General features: G+C 32.4%; 4 protein-coding genes across 4 annotated transcripts; 1 reads left to right on the forward strand and 3 right to left on the reverse strand.

Moving 5' to 3' along the window:
- Positions 1-593: 593 nt before the first annotated feature.
- Positions 594-3,898, reverse strand: LOC107925214 (ER membrane protein complex subunit 3). The gene is made up of 8 exons (XM_016855850.2): positions 3,630-3,898; positions 3,442-3,535; positions 2,809-2,928; positions 2,661-2,709; positions 2,255-2,354; positions 2,111-2,172; positions 1,927-1,985; positions 594-918 (listed from the first exon to the last, which is right to left on the reverse strand). Exons 1-8 carry the CDS (start codon positions 3,779-3,781, stop codon positions 814-816), a joined length of 741 nt encoding a protein of 246 aa, XP_016711339.1. The 5' UTR covers positions 3,782-3,898; the 3' UTR covers positions 594-813.
- Positions 3,899-5,030: 1,132 nt separating this feature from the next.
- Positions 5,031-8,955, reverse strand: LOC107925213 (ER membrane protein complex subunit 3). The gene is made up of 8 exons (XM_016855848.2): positions 8,660-8,955; positions 8,477-8,570; positions 7,484-7,603; positions 7,335-7,383; positions 6,971-7,070; positions 6,820-6,881; positions 6,651-6,709; positions 5,031-5,470 (listed from the first exon to the last, which is right to left on the reverse strand). The coding sequence occupies exons 1-8, from the start codon at positions 8,809-8,811 to the stop codon at positions 5,366-5,368; spliced, it is 741 nt and encodes a 246-aa protein (XP_016711337.1). The 5' UTR covers positions 8,812-8,955; the 3' UTR covers positions 5,031-5,365.
- Positions 8,956-9,985: 1,030 nt separating this feature from the next.
- Positions 9,986-12,926, forward strand: LOC107925274 (uncharacterized). The gene is made up of 5 exons (XM_016855922.2): positions 9,986-10,604; positions 11,417-11,528; positions 11,639-11,720; positions 12,188-12,239; positions 12,342-12,926. The coding sequence occupies exons 1-5, from the start codon at positions 10,188-10,190 to the stop codon at positions 12,477-12,479; spliced, it is 801 nt and encodes a 266-aa protein (XP_016711411.1). The 5' UTR covers positions 9,986-10,187; the 3' UTR covers positions 12,480-12,926.
- LOC107925273 (uncharacterized) lies at positions 12,897-16,021 on the reverse strand. The gene is made up of 6 exons (XM_016855921.2): positions 15,268-16,021; positions 14,450-14,561; positions 13,966-14,137; positions 13,683-13,870; positions 13,304-13,449; positions 12,897-13,185 (listed from the first exon to the last, which is right to left on the reverse strand). Exons 1-5 carry the CDS (start codon positions 15,741-15,743, stop codon positions 13,324-13,326), a joined length of 1,074 nt encoding a protein of 357 aa, XP_016711410.1. The 5' UTR covers positions 15,744-16,021; the 3' UTR covers positions 12,897-13,185; positions 13,304-13,323.
- Positions 16,022-21,878: the final 5,857 nt, after the last annotated feature.

The following is a 21,878-nucleotide window of genomic DNA, read 5'->3' on the forward strand; positions in this document are numbered from 1 at the left end:
TGTATTATATATAGGGTAAATTACATTTAAGGTTATTAAATTATTAGTAAATTTACGTTTTTGTTGTTCAATTTTAAAAAGATACAAAATGGTCATTGAACGTTTCAAAAGTTTTCATTTAAGTTTATCAAACTATTCAGAAGTTTTTATTTAACTCATTAGGTTATTAAGTTTTTTTTTTAATTTCGATTAGTGAGTTCCAAGCAATGATTCAATGATTTGTACAGTGAATCAATATCCATTAATGAATAGAAGAACATACTTTAGATCCAATTGATCAGCCAAATTGATCTCATGGTCAGCACTAGAGATCGAAGAAGAAATATATTTGAATTTTAGTTTGCAAATTCATAACATTCAAAGTTGTTTGTGAGAAAAGCTGAACTATAGAAAAGAAGAGATAAAATAACTTTCAATTGGTGCAAATAATGTGAATATAGAAAACCATACAACAACAATTTTAACCACATCATAAAATTTACTAATAGTTTAATGAATTAATTTAATCTATTAAAATTTAGCATGCACTTAAAAATTGTAGGCTCGAATGAATTTAAATACAAAATATGATGAATATACTCGTTCAGACGATATCAAAAATATCGTTATCTTAGGTTTGAATTGAAATTGAACCAAATTTTGAAGAGAACAATCAAAATTTAAATAAAGATTATTTAGATTCGACATAAAATTAACAAGAGTCTAAAAAAATTGGAAGGGTGGAATTTTCCACTTTGCTTCTCTAGAACTGGAATATGGACCAGCTTGTAAGACGAAAACTTCTACCAGTAGCTGTTTATATGGTCCCGATGTTCAGCTGACGAGTTTTTTTAGTACTGCTTCGGCCCGATGCTCGAATTTAGGGAGTGCCCAATCGTATTGGACTATGTCAAGACCATCTTTTTCAGCACTAAGGCTCTGCCATGAATGAAGAAAATAGAAGGATTAGTTTGGAAAAATGCTAGATTAAGAAATTAACATAGTTAGCTCACAAATGAACCTTTGCTTGTAATAAGTTGAGAAACAAGCAAAAGTAGTTCCATTTATATATATATATAGCAACCATTTAAAAAGGCAATGCCTTGTATGATACTATTACTACAGAAAATCTAATGGATAGCGCGCTTGGTAAGAAAGAAAATAAGGGAGATGATCATTTTTCACCTTAATGCATAAAAACAAATCATTCCAAATTGAAAAGAAAAGATGAGAGAGATATGTAAGTTAGTTCAAAATTATGCATTTTTTAAAATAAAAATAAAAATTCCCTCTTGTTTATCAACTCCACCAGCAAATTTCATCTTTCATTCCAAGCACACCAATAGAAAGAAAAAAAAAATTCATCTTTCAATTTTTCATGTTTCTAATTTTCTTTTCACTCTACCAAGCAAAGCCTAAAAAGTTCCACACAATTCTTATCATTTTGTTATCGATTTGACCCTACAGCAAACAGTGAGGAAACCCCAAGGATTCTCAACAGATGAATATCATGAAGCCAAAAGCATGGGAGGTTTCTAAAAGAAGGAGAAAACCTAAACCCTTAACTAATAAAGATCTAAAAAAGAAAAAGATACACGAGTTCGCAAAGAAATAATAGACTAATACACTTAGATATGACTTTGGCAGATTGCATGGTCAATAGAAAAACTAGTGGTGCTGCCAGTGGCAGTGTTGGTCTATCATTGTAGGAATTGAATGCTCATTTCCCCATCTGAACGATTTTCTAATTGACAAACTAACATTGCAACCAATAGAAAACCATAAACAAACAACCGGCCACACATGCCACTTAACGATCTCCACTAAAAAGAGAAAGCACAGGTTGAAGAGGAATATAAGACCACGTGAAATTAAATTAGACATCTGAAACTTGCAAAACTCTCTTCAGCTAGCAACACTCAATAGAGAACAGATTGACTAAAATACCTTTGATGGATCAAAGCCAAACCCACCCATCTGCATCATTCGCTGTGTATCATCCATTGCTGCCAAAAGAAATCACAAGTTACAGATGAAACCCTACAGATAGATGATGACTCCAATAACCAAAGAAAGGGCAGTACAAAATATGAAATAAAATGTAACAGGAAGTTCATGATCCGATACTAACCATTTTCCTCTCCCAAAATCAGACTAAATAAACCCCTCAAACCAAACAAATTGAGAAAATACCTGGAAATGAAAGAATTTGTGAATAAATTGTAGTATTAAGCTAAGGTCTCTAAACAATAGAAGAGCTCATAAAAATCAATACCATGAGCGGCTACTAACATAGCTCACATCAACTGTGCTAAGGTCAATTCCATTCTGCAACATTGATCTGAACCTCTGGGTTAATGGGAAGGGTATTTTGGCTGCAAGAAAGGAACACAGAGAAAAATAGAAGAGGATTCATGTTACCGTTTACAAATAGTGCATAACATGATCGATTATGTCAAAATTTTGATTCCCGTACAACAAAAAATTGTGTCATCACCATGTCATAAAGAGTAAAAATTAGAATAGATCCAATTAATCGGAAAGGGCTAATTTTGGCAAATTCAGAACATCAAATGCATGAAAACAATTCTGTAAATGAAAATATAAACTCAATCTCGAATTAAGCATTAAAAGGACATACTCAGAAATCATGGAAGTAAAACAGTAGTAAAGAACCAAACCTGCAACAAATCCAGAGAAGAAAAAGTTGACCCAGGCAAAAGTGAGAGTCTGAAAGTAACAAAAGTTTACACAAAACAGTCAGTTCTAAAACATGAGCAAACAAACCAAAGAATGTGAACACTAAAGGTCTATGCACCATTAAAATACCTGAGGTATAATCATAGAAAGGTTTTTCTTCATCATGTCCATAGCCATGTTAGGGTCAGAGAACATTTGTGCTTGTGCATTCTGAGCCTGGCCCTTGGGGACAAACAGTAATCCATTTTCCTACAAAGTCAAATATAAATTCCATTAATTTTCTCCTTTTCTGAGATAAACATATACATAAAGGATTATTTTCATCAAATTTAACCCGATTTTTAGAACTCCATTAAGCTTAATACAGCTGCCACAGCTTCTTGATTAATTGCAAATTGGTTTCTGAAAAAGCTAAACTGACTGAAGCCTGATTACAACATGCTATACTTTAATTTTCTCCATTTCTGAGACAAATATATACATAAATGATAATTGAATTATTTTCATCAATTAGACCCAACTAACACTCCATTAAGCTTTAAATTTGCTGTAATTCACATCTTCTTGATTAATTTCAATTTGCTTCTAGAAAAGAAACTAAACTGATCGAAGCTTGATTAAAACTAGTGATTCTTAATGAATTATCCACAAACAGTTCAACAAAGCTTTAAAAACGAAGAAATAAACTCAAATTTCAGAAATTAACAATCACTAGCATAAGCTTTGGCAACATAAGTTCTAAAATAAGATGAAAAAGCATACCTCATTGCTGAAATAAACCCTACGAGAACGAAAAGACTTGGGAGGGATAAAATTTGCAGCACCTCGTAGATTCCGAGCCCTAACGATTACTTGCCTGAAAGTAAAAAACTCGAGAATATGTGAATCTGAGACTTATTAGTGTTCGAATTAAAAAAAAAAAAGAAAAGAAAAAGTTGGGAGAGACGTGCCCTTCTTTGACTATCTTAAGATCGGGAAATTGAAAGGAGCGCATAAGCTTGGAGACGAAGTAGCGGAGGACGCCAATGAGGACCATCACTACCGAGAGGGGTATCAGCACCCAATCTCTGATCGCCGTGTCGAGAACCAGATCTTCCGCCATCGCTGGATCTTATTCTGATCTCTGCTCCGCCTCCGAGGGAAAAAAGAAAGATTCTTGGCTTCTGCTGTCTCTCTAGCCTTTTACCAGTGCCGTATCGCTTGTGTCTTTTGTCGTTTTGATTCGCTCCTTTCCAAGGAGAAAAATGTGCTTTAAGCCCTGTATTTTTCATACATTTGAGATTTAATCCCCTACTTTTCAATTTTAAAAATGCAAGTTGAGTTGTTAACGTGTTAAAAATTTTATATAAAATTCTGATTTGTTACAACATTATTTATTTACATGGATATCAAGTGATCGCTTTTTTTTTTCAATTTCAAAAGGTTACACTAATAAATTTGAATGAAGAACTTTAATGTGATATTAACAATTGGATCTGAATTTTGAAGTCTAAAATGTATAGAGACTAAATTCTAAATTTACGAAGAGAATAGAAACTTGAACCAAAATTTAACCTTTATTTTGTTCAAGTTGGAGATGTTGATTTGATGTATTCTAAGTATACCAACTTATATTGACAATAAATTTTATTTTTGATATTAAAATTTTAATTGCAATAACTATTCAAACTAATTAATGAAATTATATAATGATTATATTATGCCAATCAAGGATGGTTGGACTAGTCGGGAGAGCTTGACTGTTATTTCAGAAATTATCGCACAATTCCGGGGCTCCTTTGCACGTGACAATATGTAGTCACTCCATAGCTTATGTTCTTGGCGATTTAGTGTCAACTATTGACTCTGATATTAGGCCGTGAGCAGGGGTGAATACAAGGGAGGCAAGCAAGAGCCCTGCCCCTCCCCAAAAAATGGAAAATACATTTTGACTCTTTAAAACTCATTAAATTTCTAAATTCACCCTCGTGGTGAGTGGTTAAAATCGTGACCTTAGTGTACCCTCGCTGCCTCTTACTATTAGATCCATTTGAGATGTGGATGCTTTGACTCGCTTCGGCTTTGGTTCAAAAGGCTTGGCTTCTGATCTGTTCAACCTTTGGGCTCTTTGGTTAAGGGTAGCCTTTGTACAATTTGGTATAGTAGAAGGATCAAAACTATATTAAATTTAATATAGTTATTTTTAAAAGTTATAATTATATCAAGAGTTCCAATAAGAATCAATTGTTATAAGCATTAAACTAAAGAACTCAACTCTAATAAACTAAGGAGAGAACTCATACTTGAATTACACACTAACAGATTCGAACCAAAGCCTACTAACTCAACCAAAGCATGAAAATAGTGCTAGATGCGACATAATTAATTTATTGAAAACAAATTTTCATATTCAACACTAAATCAATGCGATTAAGAGTTTTGTTTACCGGCAATGAGCTAGAACTGAACTGATCGGCCTAGCCTAGGCTGCCTGGCCGGCCCAAAATTCGACATAAAATTAACAAGAGCAGAAAGAACTTGGGAATGTGGGAGTTTTCCTCTTGCTTCTCGTAGGACTCTAATCTAAACTACAAACCTAGACTTGGTATCTAAAGGAGTTTCATCTTTTACCCATCGAAAAGCTTGTAAGATGAAAACTTCAATCGAACTACCCCCTTTTTGACAGCTGTTTATACGCTCCCGATGTTCAGCTGACGAGTTTTTTCAATACTGCTTCGGCCCGATGCTCAAATTTAGGGAGTGCCCATTCATGTTGGACTATGTCAAGACCATCTTTCTCAGCAGTCAGGCTCTGCCATGAATGAGGAAAACCAAAAGATCAGGAGGCATGGTAAATTAAGAAATGGAAATAGCCAACTCGCGAAAGAACCTTTTCTTGTAAAAGTCAAGAAACAGGCAAAAGCTTGTTTCATTGGGAAACAATTTCGAGATGCTTTACAAATTTAAATGATATATATCAACTGACTAAAAAGACAATGCCTTGCATGATAATGTTGCAATCACCAAAATAACAGTTTGGTTGATCTTCATTCAACTAAAAGTCCCATGCAATTCTTATTTGTGATTGATTTGACGAGGAAAAGCATCAGCTCAAACCCCATCCCGAGGATTCTCAACTTGTAAAATATCATGACGCCAAAAGCATGGGAGGTTTTTAAGTGATGGAGAAAAACAGTGAAAATACAATAGAGGCCCCTATACTAGGACTCAGATCACATTTTGCTCCATCTACTCAAAAATGCGAAAGTTGGCCCCTGTACATTAGATCAAAAAGTAAAGTAAATTGGTCCTTCTAATAAAAATTTCATCCATTTCTATGGTTAAAAATTGATCCATGTACATCAACATGAGGTACACGTGGAATATCACATGCCATTGTTTGGTTATTCCATCAACTATGCCAGTTTGTAACAGTACAAATGGATGAAATTTTTAATAGAAAAGACCAATTTGCTCTTTGATGTAATGTACAGGGATTAATTTGCCCATTTTTAAAGTAAAAGGGATAAAATGCAATCTGACTCCTAGTATATGAGCCTCCATGGTACTTTTACCGGAGAAAAACTAAGCCCTTACCTAATAAAATGCCTCAAAAAGAAAAAGGCAGGAATTTGGATAGAAAGAATTGACATAGATAAAAACTCTGGCAGCCCAAGTTGCATGGACATTAGAAGAACAAGAGATTGTGGCAGCACAATAGCAACTAGTGGTGCTGCTGGTGGCAGTGTTGGTCCATCGTTGGGGTAATTGAATGCCCCATTCTGAACAATTTTTTACTTGACAAGCTAACATTGCTGCCAACAGAAAATCATAAACAACTGGCCACACATGCTACTTAATGATCTCCATTAAAGAGAGAAAGAATAGGCTGAAGAGGAATATAAGACCATGTGAAATTAAATTAGACATCTGAAGCTAGCAAGACTTTCTTCAGCCTGCAATACTCAATGGAGAACAGATTGATTTAATACCTTTGATGGATCAAAGCCAAACCCACCCATCTGCATCATTCGCTGTGTATCATCCATTGCTGCCAAAAGAAATCACAATTTACAGATAAGATAAACAATGAGTCAATAACCAGAGAAAGTGTGGTACACAATCTAAAATAAAATGTAACGGGAAGTTCAAGATACTAACCATTTTCCTCTCCCAGAATCAGACTAAATAAACCCCTCAAACCAAACAAATTGAGGAAATACCTACAAATGAAAGAATTTGTGAATAAACTGTAGTATTAAGCCAAGAACGTCTATAAAAATTAGAAGAGCTCAGAGAAAAAAACCAATACCATGAGCGGCTACTAACATAGCTCACATCAACTGTGCTAAGGTCAATTCCATTCTGCAACATTGATCTGAACCTCTGAGTTAATGGGAAGGGTATTTTGGCTACAAGATAGGAATACAGAAAAACAGAAGAGGAATCAAATTACTGTTTACTATTAATGTATGTCATGATAGTTAAGTTAGAATTTTAATTCCAATACAAAAAATATTGTGTCCATCACCATATAATAAAAAGTGAAAAAAAAAATCAATCTAATATGCATGAAATCAATTTCGTAAATAAAAATATAAATTCTATCTCCATTGCAGAATTAAAAAGGAAAGACTCAGAAATCATGGAAGTAATATAGTAGTAAAAAACCAAACCTGCAACAAATCCAGAGAAGAAAAAGTTGACCCAGGCAAAAGTGAGAGTCTGAAAGTAACAACAGTTTACACAAAAAAAGTCAGTTCTAGAACATGAGCAATCAAACCAAAGCATATGAACACTAAAGGTCGATATACCACTAAAATACCTGAGGTATAATCATAGAGAGGTTTTTCTTCATCATGTCCATAGCCATGTTAGGGTCAGAGAACATTTGTGCTTGCGCATTTTGAGCCTGGCCCTTGGGGACAAACAGTAATCCATTTTCCTACAAAGTCCAATATAATTCCATTACTTTTCTCCTTTACTGACACAAACAAATACATAAATAGATTACTTTCATCAACTTAACCTGATTTTTAACACTCCATTAAGCTTAATATTAGCTGCAATTCACAGCTTCTTGGTTAATTGCAGTTTGCTTCTAAAAAAGAAACTTAACTGACTGAAGCCTGATTATAACATGTAATACTTCAACTTTCTCCTTTTCTGAGACAAATATATACATGAATGGACTATTTTCATCAAATTAACCTGACATTTAACCTTCCATTAAGCTTAATATAGCTGCAATTCGCAGCTTCTTGATTAATAGCAATTGGTCACTGGAAAAGAAACTAAACTGACCGAAGCCTGGTTACAACATTTGATACTTGAATCCTCTTCTGAGACAAATATGAACATAAATGGACTATTTTCATCAATTTAATCTGACTTTTAACACTCCATTGAGCTTAATATTAGCTGCAATTCACAGCTTCTTGATTGGTTGCAATTTGCTTCTAAGAAAGAAACTAAACTGACTGAAGCCTGATGACAACATGTGATACATCAACTTTCTCCTTTCCTAAGACAAATATATACATAAACGGATTATTTTTGTCAATTTAACTCAATTTCTAACACTCCATCAAGCTTAATATTAGCTGCAATTTGCATCTTCTTGATGAATTTCAAATTGCTTCCTAAAAAGAAACTAAACTAACCGAAGACTGATTACAACACGTGATACTTAATCCATAATCCGTTAACAGCTCAATAAAGCTTTAAAAGGAAAAAGATAAACACAAATTCCAGAAATTAACAATTACAAGCATATAATTTGGTAAAATAAGTTCTAAAACAAGATGAAAAAGCAAACCTCATTGCTGAAATAAACCCTACGAGATCGAAAAGACTTGGGAGGGATAAAATTTGCAGCACCTCGTAAATTCCGAGCCCTAACGATTACTTGCCTGAAAGTAAAACTCGAGAACAAGTGAATCTGTGACTTATTAGCTTATCGACCTAAAAAGAAAAGAAAATAGAGTTGTGAGAGACGTGCCCTTCTTTGACAATCTTAGGATCAGGAACTTGAAAGGAGCGCATGAGCTTGGAGACGAAGTAGCGGAGGATGCCGATGAGGACCATCACCACTGAAAGGGGTATCAACACCCAATCTCTGATCGCCGTATCGAGAACCAGATCTTCCGCCATCGCTGGATCCTATTTTCTGATCTTTGCGCGAAAACAATATTCTGGCTTCTGTTTTTCTTTTCTCCGTAGCCTTTTTCGCCGGTGTCGTATCACTTAAACGTCTTTTTGTCGTTTTGACTCACTCCTTCGAGCATGTTGATTAAAATGGTAAAATTTTAATTTAAGTATTTTATAATTTATAAAATTTTAAATTAATAATAATAAAATTATATTTTAATTTTTTTAAAAATAATAAAAATTTAATTTAATCATTTAAAAATTATAAATATATAAACTATTAAAATTATAAAATTAATTTTGACAAAAAAACAATTTTTTTTAGCTCCACCGCTGAATTTAGTCATCCTTTTCTTATAACATTTAGATACAAATTAATAAAACTATGCATTGAGTTGGTTGAAATTTTAGATGGCTTTAAATTTAACCACTTTAATAAAAGCAATTAATGAATTATTAATTTGAACTTTCTAATTTAAATATATTAAATCTTAAATTTCTAGATTATAATATTTAAAAAATTAAAATAATTATAATTGTCTAAATCGAATTATATTTTATTTTTTATTTAAATGTTCTTAATTTTTTTAAAGAAGAAAATTAATATATTATATTTAAAATGTTAAATAATTTTAAAAAATAAATAGGGTAGAGAAAGTCAAATTAAAATTACTCGATTCCTGTTTTGGTCGATCTATATTTCTTTTGTCAAATATAACACTACCGTTAGTAAGTATTTTTGTTTTGGTCACTATTCTGTTTTCAATTTTTGAATGTTTCCTTTTTTTGGTATATTTTCGATCAAATTTAATTGATAGATTTGTGTTTTAAAGCTTTTTAGGTGAAAGAGTCATCAAGAAAAGCAAGATTGAAAGCAAGAAGAAAACTAAATTACACAATGTTTAAACGTTAAGGGTTAATTTTTTAAAATCATAATTGAATTGACACAATATATAAACATTGAGAATTAAAGTTGCTATTATGTCAATTTTAAAAGTTTTTAAGTTATCTTTCCCTTAACTATCGATGACCAAAAAAGAAAAATTCAAATAGTTGAGTGACTAATTTGTAGCTTTTCATAGTTGACTGCCCAAAAAAAATTTATTAATAGTTGGGTGTCTACAAGTGTAATTTACTCTAAAATTAAATAAAACACTTCCCCCGAAAAAGGTGGTTTTATTGTGTTCGAAGTTATGTCAGTCTCCTGCAGCAACGAGTTTTAGCAAGATCCTTAGCTTGCAATTGCTGTTGCTCTCATTCTTTTCTTTCGTATTAAATTATTTATTTATTTAAATTTTCTGCTATAAAAACAAACTCTCCATTTCAATTTTCATGTTGGAGTTTTAAATTTGCATCCATTAATCAAATCTTGATAAAAAATGATCAGTTCAGTCTCATTTGCTGCCTCTTTAGCTCCATACCATCATACAAAAAGCTCAAATCCCTATCACCATCTCCTCATTTCCCCAAAACCAATTCAACATAAACCTTCCCTCCATAAATTTCACGGCGGAAAAGCTTGCTGCTACAGCAATTTCCGTTCACAGTATTCGAAGCCGCCTTTGGTTCCGGCGAGTTACACTTCGCCGCAAAGGGGGCTGTTAGTGCCGCCGGATGCTAAGAACAAGGGTTCGGGTTCAGGAGAGGAGGATTCGATAGGAGCCTTGGAAACGGTTCTCAAGCTTTACTCGGCGATTAAGAACCAAAATGTACGGGAATTATCTGAAATCATTGACGATGAATGCCAATGCATCTGCAATTTCTTCTCTTATTTCCAACCTTTACAAGGAAAAAAGGTACACTGCAAATTACATATATAGGGTTAATTATATCAGGCTCCCCAAACTATAGTTGAGATTCAAAATTAATCTCCAAACTTCAATACATTTTAATTAAATCCTAAAAATATTAGTATTATATCAAATAGGGGCATGGCGGGGGCAAGCACTATGGCTCACCAAAATGGTAAATCTACCATTTAACCGCTTCAAAATTTATGAAAATGCAAATTAATATAGTAGTAAAATTATACTTTTAACTTCCTAAAAATATTAAAACATTATAGACCGTCCAAAGCAATTTTTGGAATAAGCCTGCTAAATTTTAGCGACGCTGGATTCAAGTTGTCCATGTTGTAGGTATATTGTGCTTAATATTTTATCTTCATTTTTTAAAAATATTCCATGTTAGATCTGAAGCAAGATTTAACGCTTGAGCAGACATTTGGCTAGTAGAATGACACAATTGATATGAATTAGAACATCTTACTTTGGTTGAGGCCTTCAAATTTTTGAGATACTAGATTCGATTCCCAGTTTTCTCTTTTTTCTTTGTAAATGTGCGAATTATCCCTCATATTTATTTTGATTGGTTAGTTAGTTGCTGAGTTAGTCTTTCAAGTAAGAGCTTGTAATAATTGATTCTATTGGAATTTATAGTAACTTTCAAAAAAAGTTTTAAGGACCAATTCAAAATCTAGATTACAGTTTAGGATGTCTAGTGCAATTAACCCATATATGTGTTAATGGAGAGAGCAAACATTTGCTTTCGTTCATTGCATTCTTTGATATGGACATGTTATAATTTAATGGTCTTTTCATGTTGGCAGCAAGTAGTCGATTTCTTCACATCCTTGATAAAGCATATGGGAAATCACATAGAATTTGTAGTGCAACCAACATTGACTGAAGGGATGATTGTTGGCATCAATTGGAGATTAGGTTTGTCCCTTCATAACATTGATTTCTTTTTCAACCCATTATGGTCTTAACTTTGGAATACCAGGCAGAGGGTTTTAAGTGCAAAATTCTCCATATTATATGTTTTGCAGAGTGGAATAAAGCCCATGTGCCTCTGGGACAAGGTTTTAGCTTCTATACTTGCCATGTATACCATGGAAAAGTAATGATAAGGTAATGAATGCATCACTATATGCAACAAGTGACATAATTTTGGCCTAATTATGGTTTTCGTCCCTTCACTATGGTATTGGTATAATTCGATCCTCTACCTGTATAACGTTATTAGTATCTTCGAATTGAAAACACTTTTGCTACTGCCATTAAAGTGAAGAAATGAATTTTTACTATTAGAAAGTTATTCAAGCCATCTTTACTGTGAAAACCTTTTCAACAAAAAAAAAAACATCATCACTTAAGTGGCAACAGTTAAGAGTGCTATCAATTTAAACCTAACTAATAACATTCTACAACAAAGGGACCGAATTATGCCAAAATTAAATCAAACAGATTAAATCTCAAATTTCAATATGGTAGAGGGACTAAAATCATAATTAGACCTATAATTTTCATCCTTCACATTGATTTATTTCCTCTTGTAATGCTAACAATAATGATAATATCTGATTAATATTGACCAGGAATGTAGAAATGTTCATGGAACCACTCCTTCATGTGGAACCATTAAGGCTAGTAAGTGACCTTCAAATTTTCCTCAGCATAGTATGTTATAATTAACATTTGTACTATTATAATCAACCTATCTCCTTATTCTTCTAATGCATGCCTGTACAGAAAATAATCGGATATCTTACCACCATAATGGACAATATAAGCGCGGAAGTATCGTCTAAAGCCTGGAAAAAGAAGGTCATAAGTGCAGTTCTTGCTCTAATGTTCATAGCCACCATTCTGCTTTTCTCAATGTATTAGATTGCTTGTACTAGGAATCAGATTGGGTTTTGCCCCATCTTACTCAAAAAGTGGGCAAATCAGTCCTTGTACGTTAGATAAAAGAGCAAACTTCTATATGTAAAAGAGGTGCTCGTGGCATGCCAAATGTAACAATCTAGTTATTCTATTATCTATGCCAGCTTTTAAGAGTAAAAATTGATGAAATTTTTAACAGAAAGGACAAGTTTGCTTTTTGATGTTACGTACAAGGACTAATTTACTCATGTTTTGAGTAAATGGAGCGAAATGTAATTTGACTCCTACTACAAGAGCCTCCATTGTATTTTACCTTCTTATTCTCATCGTTCAATTAGGCTACGTAACGAACAGCTATCCGCAACATAAACCCTACAAACTATGTAACTAGCTGCATGCATATTATGCTTCTTTTGAAAGTTAAAAACAACTTGTATTTTATTCGGTTTAGTTTGCGGTTAGCATCGGAAAGATAGGTCTGTCTCAAACAACATAAACAAGTACACCTACATACAGGCTAATACGGCTAGCAGCATAACTACAAAATATATATCACTGCCCATGCTACATTTTCATCCTTACCATAAACAAGCAACTAGTGTGTAAACTTCTAAACAAGTCAATGCACAAAAAAATAAATAAATAAAGGATAAAGGTCTTAACTATCTCTTCCACCATTAAACCAAGATGACGAAGCTCCCCATGCTCCCTGCAAGTAACAATATAGAACAACTCTATTAAAAGCAACACCAACAAATTGACAAGGAAGAAAACTCCGTGGGAAGCAAGCAGTAAGGACACAAACTTATTCAAGCATTTATACTAACCAGTCGACACAACCAGATCTTCAGGAGGGTTTCAATAAATGATGACGTTGTAGCGAGTCATGTATCCCCATCACAGATATGCTTTCACATCCAAGAAGCTCATGAAGCTTAGCATCACACAATACCACCATTGAGTTTGATGGATCCTGAAACAAATATAACCAAATTATTCCGAGAGATAATAGGAGAGCTCCCTAAGTCTAAGCCTGAAAAACGTCGATATGCGGGATAAAGAATGGCCTAAACAAGTCAATGGTACAAAAATCCAAGGGGCACGGAGATAGGGGCAGAATTAGCTCTCAGAGAGAGATGCAGAGAACATGGCAATGCATTTAAGCTGCTAAAGTAAAAGTGCACAAACTCATGCACTCTCCCGCACCTCCAAATGATTGAGCTTTATGTACTCCCATACACGTCGTTCAGCCTCGGTTGCTTGCATCTCTCTTCCTTCAGCATCCAAAAATTTGGCAAGTGCTTCGGATATTACAACAGGGTTGTCACTCAGTTCAACACTTTCGGTTTTAGGCTCAGCATCAGCTTGTGCTCGTTTAGTTTGACTTGACTCCTCTGAAATGATTAGCAAGATTATATAATCCAATGAAACAAGTATCAAATCCATGTCATTAACAAATATATACTGCACATAAAGCATTAACACGTACTCGAAGGCTCAAATGCGGTAATATGTTTGGCTAGCAGTTTGTTCATCTTGAACATGTCCGTACAGTCTGTCTCGAACACTAAGCGTAAGGCATCATCACAAATTATCTTTCTCTTGTTACTTGGATCTTGAAGGCTGTTCTTCCTTATATATGCCCACAGCTGCTTCACAATCTAGATCAAGCAAAGGCAAATGTCTTGTTTTATTTTTTTTTAAGTTGCGATGGTTTAATAGAATCAATCATTACAAGCATTGAACTGAAAAACTAACTCAACAACGAATTCATCTCTAACTAACTAACTAAAACAAATATGGAGAACCCGCATATTTACACAATACGGGACTCGAACTTGAGGGCCTCAACCTTGCCATTGAGTCGAGAGCTCGTCGACCAGAGAGATATTTTAAAGCACCAAAATCCACACATGAGAACTTTATTTAGAATGCTGTTGAAGGAAAAAAATTCATTGAACTGAGAAACCAACCTCAGTCCTTGGCAAAGCTGGCTCACCAACAATCACTTGAAGTGCTGGTGAAACACTACAAACTTTGTTCAGACCCCCTGGTCCACCTCTTCTTTTGGTTCCAACTGGTGCACTGCAATAACATTACAAAACAGACAAACACTGAATCATTGATGAAGCTAATAATTGTCATTCTATAATGTTGCGAACTTAAGCAAACTTGAACTCACAACCTCTAAAAAACTTGGTAAAAGTACTCTGGAGGCTCTTGTACTAAGAGTCAAATTGCATTTTGCCCCCTCTATTCAAAAAATGGGTAAACTAGTCCTTATATGTTAGATCAAAGAGCAAATTAATTCTTTCTGTTAAAAATTCATTTGCCCTTAAAAACTAGCATGAGTGACGAAATAATCAAATACTAACAGAAATAGATGAAATTTTTAACAAAATAACCAATTTGCACTTTAATTTTAGCATATGAGGACCAATTTGCCCATTTTTTAGTACAAAGGGTAAAATGTCGCTATGGTACTTTTACAGCTAAAATTCAGTGTGACCAACATTTAAATTACACTAAAAATGGTAACTTTCGTGAATCCGTAAAAGGGAAAATTACACTAAAATGCCCTAATTTTTACAAGTCTAACCACTTAAGGAGGAAATCCCCAACTTCAGTTGAACTAAACGTGCAAAAAAGGCCTATCCTTTTGCACCAAATGAATAAATGGCTAAACCTCAAATTGATATGCCCAAAACCCTAAATTGAACTTCATTTCTTACACACGCCTCCCAAAATTCTTGCAAATTTCGGAAAAAGAAGAAAAAAAGGAAGGGAAAACCTTTCTTTAAGCACTTCTGTGGCGGCAACGGTGGTGGCATTGACTTGGCCTTTCGTCACAACCGCCTGCAGCTGTTGCTGTTGAGGCTGAACCAGCGGCGGCGGTGGTTGAGCCGTAAACGGAGCACGTGAATGCGACTGAGGGTGTTGACGGAAGCTAAGGTCGTGGGAAGGGAAATGAGGGTGGTGGTTGTAGTGGTGGTGTTGAGGGGCAAAACGGGCAGGAAATTGTTGGTGAGGGTAGGAAAGGAACTGTGTATGTTGTTGTTGGAGGGTAAAATGGTCCTTCGGAGTAGTAGGGTGAGAGCGGAGGAGAAGACTGATATGGTCTCTGATAAACCCAGCTTTATGAGAAAGGTCGAGCCCAAGCTTAGCCTCCAACTGCTGAACAACGCCGTTTAAGGTGGTAACGGCGTTAGGCTCCGACTGCCGGAGAAGAATCTCCACCCCTCTTGCTATCTCTTGGTCCGACACCATGATTGTTCTCTGTTTCCACCTACGTATAATACCATAAAATACAAGATTATTTGTTTAACTGAAAAAACGGACTCGCAAGAAAAAAAAACACACACACACAAATTGTTTGTTTCTCTGTCTATCTTTTTTCCTGTCCTTCTGCTCTTGTCTTTTATGTCTTTCTCTCTCTTTTGGATTTCACATCAAATGACGAAAATGTCCCTTTTTTTTTTCCCTTGTGGTATTAATTTTCTTTTCTTCTCTTCTCTTTTTGTTGTGTGTGTGTGTGTGTGTGTGTGTGTGTGTGTGTGTGTGTTTGGATTGGAAGAAAATGAAAGCGTTGGATAAGAAATTAGTGGGGGTGGGTCAACAACTGTAGTGGAATGTTGTTGAGGAGCAAGCAAATGGGTTTGACCCTAAAACTACAATTTATGTTGGATTTAAATGTCTCAATTATGATTCCAATACAAAAATTAAGTTTATAAATATCAAAATTTTTAAATTCTAATAAAAAAATCATTATAACTTAACCAATTTAAATACGAAATAATTCGAATTCAAAATTACTCGAATATAAAACAGCTTGAACAAATAAAACAAAACAACCTAATTCAAAAATTCAACCAATAAATTTAAACGATTCGAAACCTAAAATAATATGATTTTAAAATAACTCGTGACTAGAGTAACTCAAATTCAAAATTCATCAATCGAAACTAACCTAAATCTCAAAGGTATAGATAAAGTTGAAAACTTTAAAGTTTGAATTGAACTAATTAAGAGCCGCACTAAGTAGGCAGAGGCCTAAAATTACATTTTGACTTTATGAAATAATAAACTTATGATTTTCTCATAAAAAAAATTAATTTAACTTTGATCACTCAAAAAAATTCTTAGCTCGACTGTTCCAAATTTATCTTGTTCCTGTTTGAAATCAATTAGAGCCATTAAAATATAAGTATTTTATTAATCAAATCATTTTGTTAGGCTAACTGCCAGATTGGGTGTTAAATGTTAGACATGAAACATATTTAAAACATATGGATTAAATGTTTGGACCTATTGCATATACAACTTTAGTTACGATGTATTAAAAAAACCAATCCTCCTAAAATTTTAATAACATTTTTTTTAACATGTCAAATTCAAATTGTCTATATAATAGGTATTCACATGTTTGAAATTTAATCCAACGTGTTTTAAACATGTTCTATCGGATTTAATTTTGGATTATTGCGAAACTAAGGTCAGGCTGACGAGAACATTTGATTGATATGATATTAAAACTTTATAAACTAAATGGGAACGTTTTAAAGTTCAGGTACCAATGTAAAATTTAAGTCATAATTTTGGGCCATATAATAAAATTAACCCCAAAAATTACAACACAATAATGATGATGAATGAATGATGTAAGCATATATTAATTTATTAAAGAGTGAAATTAATTCTTATAAGTTACATAAAAATCAAACTAATTTTTTATTAAAAAATTTATCAATTTTTTTGATAAAAAAATAGAGACAATTATAATTAAACAGAGACAATATTAGAATTAGATAATATAAAAATATTATTAGTCGGAGCTTATCAACAATTTTAATAGGGGTATCATAAAACATACAAAACCTAAACGGAAACTCTTTCATTAAACCTACTAGGATATGGGGGGCAAAATTCACTTATCTTAGAATCTGTTTAACGACCACTTGCCAGTCACGTCTACATAATTATTGGATGCATAATATCAAGTCTCTATTCGCATTTGTTTGTCCTTTAAAACCCCCATGAATACATTTAACAGCCTGAGTACACTCAGTTTCAATAATAACTTCTTGATCATCATAAATAGCTTAAAGTTTAATTTGTTCAACGTTACATCTTCTAATATTTCTCCCAATGAGTGGTGAGATCCACCTACAATTTCCATGATGAATGCTCGTAGATCCACTAAATATGCTAGGCTTAGACTTAATATAACTCATCCAACACCACCTAAATTATATAATATTGGCAGCACTAGGAAGGATCCCTTAAAAAATTCTTAAATTCTTTTGTTTTCAAAGCTTCCGGTAGATAATACCAAAGAGAGATTGCCACATCATATATTGATATTTTAGGCTAAAAGCATTCCTCAAGTTTGCCAACATCCAAACTGGTTTTTGTATGTCATGATGAAATACATGTGACATGTCACGTGTAATTGTTCGGGTTATTTTGTCAGTCACGTTAATTTTTAACAGAAAAAATAGTAATATATTTAAGAAAAAGGGACCAATTTACTTTTTAACATAATATATATATTTATTAAATAAATGGTGCAGAATCTGACATTGTGAAATCCAATAATGATTCTAATTGAATGAAATTATAAGTTTGTGAAGCAGCCAACCCCCACCCACAATACTAGAAAATTACATCTCTCATATTCAAACTTGCATTCATATTCAATTAACCACAAGATTTTCATCAAACGGCTGTTAATCAAAACTCAGATTCAACTCACAGTTCACATTGCCTATCAATTGATTATTTTGATTACTTAAGTAAGTCTATAAATCAACAAAAAATTGAAAAAAAAAGGAAGGAGAACCCTAGAAAATAAAATAGCCATAGTTAATTATAATAATGGAGGGGAAAAAGCTGCTCAATTCAGCTCTAGGCATGATGCTGCTAGTGACGATGATGTTGTCGTCGATGGGTTCTATTACAGCTATAGCATGCCCTTCAAATGGTAATGGATGTAAAGATTGCATCGTCGAGCAAATAAGATACAGTTGCCCGTCGTGTGTTCCGCTTATTCGGTGCATGGCACGGTGTTTGTGGGGTGGCGCCGCTAGATCTACCTGTATCAGCCGCTGTGATGGTGGGAAACCGACACTTTCTGACTGTAAGAAATGCATGTCGCGGTGCAAATGCAGTTGCGTGGCGTGAAACATGTAGCACCCTATATCTTTTGTTTGTTTAATTTTCTATTAATTATGGTTTCTATCGTAAATCAGTGGATATCTTTGGATTTGGATAGGATAATATTTTTTTAGTATAAAAAAAAAGCAACGACATAAAAAGGTACTCTAGCTCAAAATAAATAAATTAAAATCCATCATAAATAACTCTCTAATTAATGTCGGGATCTTTTAATAGCTTAATTAATCGCAATAATTCTGAATATGATAATTTTTATATCTTAATTATGTTAAAGTAGATATTAGATTTTTATATTCCGTTTACATCTTACTAGAATATTTTTTACTCTTTATGTTTCACGTAAATAACCAAATTTAATATCAAAATAGACAATGAAAAATGGATTGTGACAAAAAAATTCAAATAATTATCACTCTATTTTTTTATATTATTTTATAAAAAATTATTGATAAAAATTAATTTTCTTATCATATTTTATTTAATGTTTAAGATTATTTTTATCGATACAAAACGTAAATAATCACTAAATTTTTATCTATTTTTTAAATTTATTTGCTTGGAATTTATTTACACAGTAAATATAAATGAGGACGAATAAAAACTTAACATAGAAACTTTATCCTATTGATACAAGTTATTCTATTTGTGTACTCGAAATTTTCTATACGTAAGTAGAATTTACATTTCCCTTCGTGTATTTCAAATATATATATTGATGAAGATTCTCACTCAACACATAGTTGGTGGACACCTATTAATTGGGTGGATAATGGGTATCCACCTTTAAAGAAAATGATTATTTAAAGCATTTTTAATGTATATTGGGTTGGGTCTCCTTTTCAACCAAAATTTAATTTACATTCGAGATTTTGCTTTAGGATATTTGTAGAGATATAAATTTGCAAAATTTTCAACTTTATGGGAAAACAAAAGAAGATTACGATTAAGGTTTATAAAATTGATCAGTATTCAAATCGATTAAATTATTAATTTATTGATTTAATTAGTATGTATTAATTTTTAGATTAATCGATTTAATTTTTTTCGAATTGATATCTTAATTAATTCAATCTAACTTAAATAATAATAATTATAATTATAATATATGTATTGAATAATATCAAACCTCAAATAAGGAGAAATGCAAAGCCTGGCGACTAGTGGCAGTGTCAAGCGGTCCTCTTAAAATGAGAAAATTATATTTTTTACTCTTTAAAATATATAAAATTATAAGCTAATAGATAATAAAATTACATTTTGAATCCAAAAAATAATATATTTTTTAATTTAATCTATTAAAATGATTATAAACATATTAATTAATACAATAATAAAATTATATTTTAACTCTTATAAAATATATAATTTAATTTCGACACTCCCAAAACTTTACAAAATTCTCTTGTGTTTTGCAAAATTAGAAATCTGAATACCTTTAAAGAATTCTCGATTTGGCCACATCACCCGTTTCAACTCATTTTGTCCACATGGCGTGATTGGGATCCTCGACCTAGCTACATCATCTATTCCCAACATCTATATACCTTGATTGACACGTGTGATTTCTTCTCTCTCTCTCTCTTTTTGCGTTATATTGGTAAATTCTCAATTTTGGTTCCTATGTTATCCTTACTTATAATAACGGTCTTTTTTTTGCATTATTTAAAAGAAATGTAAATTTTCAGTTTTGGTCCCTATTTTACTCTTAATTTTAAGATTATTAATAATAGTCAAATTTTAATTTTGCTCCATGTGCTATACTCTTTGATATAATTTGGTACCTCAACTTTTATAATGTCCTTAGTTAGCTCAAATACTTTATTTGATAATTTATTGATGTAACTTTTAAGAGTTGTAAACAAAGTTAAAATTATTTGCTAAATGCAAGTTCATTCCAATGTTTTTTTGGTCACATAACTACAAGTTAATTTTTTTTAATTTTAAAATATTATACTAATAAATTTAATATAATAATTTAACAGTGTTAATAATTAAATTTAAATTTTTAAACTTAAAAATAAATTAATTAAAATTCTAAAAATAAAACCACGAAGACTACAAGTGTATATTATGCTTTTTAAATATTTACTCTAATAATTTGATCTAAAAATATTTAATCAACGCGAAGCGTGATAAATACAACGTAATTAGAACTTTCTACAGAGATATGAGATTAGGTTAAATATATCTTTCAAATTTGATTGTGACACGTCAATTATTTCAACAATCACTGTTGGTTATTATTAGTTTAATTATAGTTTGAATGAAAATGACAAGAAAATACTCTCAGCAACAAAGTTTCAATATGTGTCAACGAATAATTTGTCCACGTGTACAAGATTTAATAAACCAATTTTCTAAAACACCTGTCTCTTTACAATTTCCCCGAAGTCGAGAAAATAATAAAAATTAAAACACAATAAAAACTTTTGATTTTTCTTTTATAAATAATTTTTTTGGGTTATTTGCACAACATACCACCAAACTATGGCCCATACTCTAAATTGGTTTTTAAATTTTCAAAATGTTTCCATATGAATGTATGGTATGGTATCCATCTAGTCTTTCCATCAACATAATAGTTAATATGGGGTAAAAGTAGTATAGAGATCGCTATATTGGGAATTAAATTTTATCTTGTCCTCTCTATTCAAAAAATGAAAAATTTAGTTATTGTACGTTAGATCAAAGAGCAAATTGGTCATTCTGTTAAAATTTCATCCATTTGTATCATTAAAAATTGGTATGGCCAATAAATTAACCAGACAGTGCCATGTGACGTACCATGTGTACCTTATGTTGACGTACATTGACCAATTTGTAATAGTAGAAATGAATGAAATTTTTGATAGAATAACTAGTTGGCTCTTTGATATAATCTAGAGGGACTAAACTGCCCATTTTTAGTAAAATGGGCAAAATGAAATTTTGATTCATAGTATAGGGACATTCATGATACTTTTACCTTAGTTTGGATATTAAATGCCGAATCAAATATGGCTGGACAATATTTAAAACATGCAAATCAAATTTTTACATACAACTTAAATTAAACGTGTTAAATAAAATAAACAACCCTCCAAATTTCTAATATCACTATCTTTTTATTTTTAACTATGAAATTCAAGTTATTCATGTGATAAGTACATATATATTTAAAAATTAATTTACATATTCAGTGACCAAACTGATGACTGATACGAAAACAATACTTTAAAATTCAATTAA

This window comes from Gossypium hirsutum, chromosome A10 (genome assembly GCF_007990345.1).
Source record: "Gossypium hirsutum isolate 1008001.06 chromosome A10, Gossypium_hirsutum_v2.1, whole genome shotgun sequence".
In the NCBI taxonomy this organism is placed as follows: domain Eukaryota; kingdom Viridiplantae; phylum Streptophyta; class Magnoliopsida; order Malvales; family Malvaceae; genus Gossypium; species Gossypium hirsutum.

What these genes read in the sequence shown, in the direction of transcription:
- LOC107925213 (XM_016855848.2), bottom strand. Translation starts at nt 8,811, where the DNA reads ATGGCGGAAGATCTGGTTCTCGATACGGCGATCAGAGATTGGGTGTTG. An exon ending in TCTCTATGATTATACCTCAG is followed by an intron (nt 7,384 to 7,483) that starts GTATTTTAGTGG and finishes TGTTACTTTCAG; the next exon opens with ACTCTCACTTTTGCCTGGGT. An exon ending in TTGGCTTTGATCCATCAAAG is followed by an intron (nt 5,471 to 6,650) that starts GTATTAAATCAA and finishes CATTCATGGCAG; the next exon opens with AGCCTGACTGCTGAGAAAGA.
- LOC107925273 (XM_016855921.2), bottom strand. Translation starts at nt 15,743, where the DNA reads ATGGTGTCGGACCAAGAGATAGCAAGAGGGGTGGAGATTCTTCTCCGG. An exon ending in CAGCTTTGCCAAGGACTGAG is followed by an intron (nt 14,138 to 14,449) that starts GTTGGTTTCTCA and finishes TGCTTGATCTAG; the next exon opens with ATTGTGAAGCAGCTGTGGGC. An exon ending in TAAAGCTCAATCATTTGGAG is followed by an intron (nt 13,450 to 13,682) that starts GTGCGGGAGAGT and finishes TATTTGTTTCAG; the next exon opens with GATCCATCAAACTCAATGGT.
- LOC107925214 (XM_016855850.2), bottom strand. Translation starts at nt 3,781, where the DNA reads ATGGCGGAAGATCTGGTTCTCGACACGGCGATCAGAGATTGGGTGCTG. An exon ending in GGGTTTATTTCAGCAATGAG is followed by an intron (nt 2,929 to 3,441) that starts GTATGCTTTTTC and finishes TTGACTTTGTAG; the next exon opens with GAAAATGGATTACTGTTTGT. An exon ending in TTTCTATGATTATACCTCAG is followed by an intron (nt 2,710 to 2,808) that starts GTATTTTAATGG and finishes TGTTACTTTCAG; the next exon opens with ACTCTCACTTTTGCCTGGGT.
- LOC107925274 (XM_016855922.2), top strand. Translation starts at nt 10,188, where the DNA reads ATGATCAGTTCAGTCTCATTTGCTGCCTCTTTAGCTCCATACCATCAT. An exon ending in TGGCATCAATTGGAGATTAG is followed by an intron (nt 11,529 to 11,638) that starts GTTTGTCCCTTC and finishes TATGTTTTGCAG; the next exon opens with AGTGGAATAAAGCCCATGTG. An exon ending in CATGGAAAAGTAATGATAAG is followed by an intron (nt 11,721 to 12,187) that starts GTAATGAATGCA and finishes AATATTGACCAG; the next exon opens with GAATGTAGAAATGTTCATGG.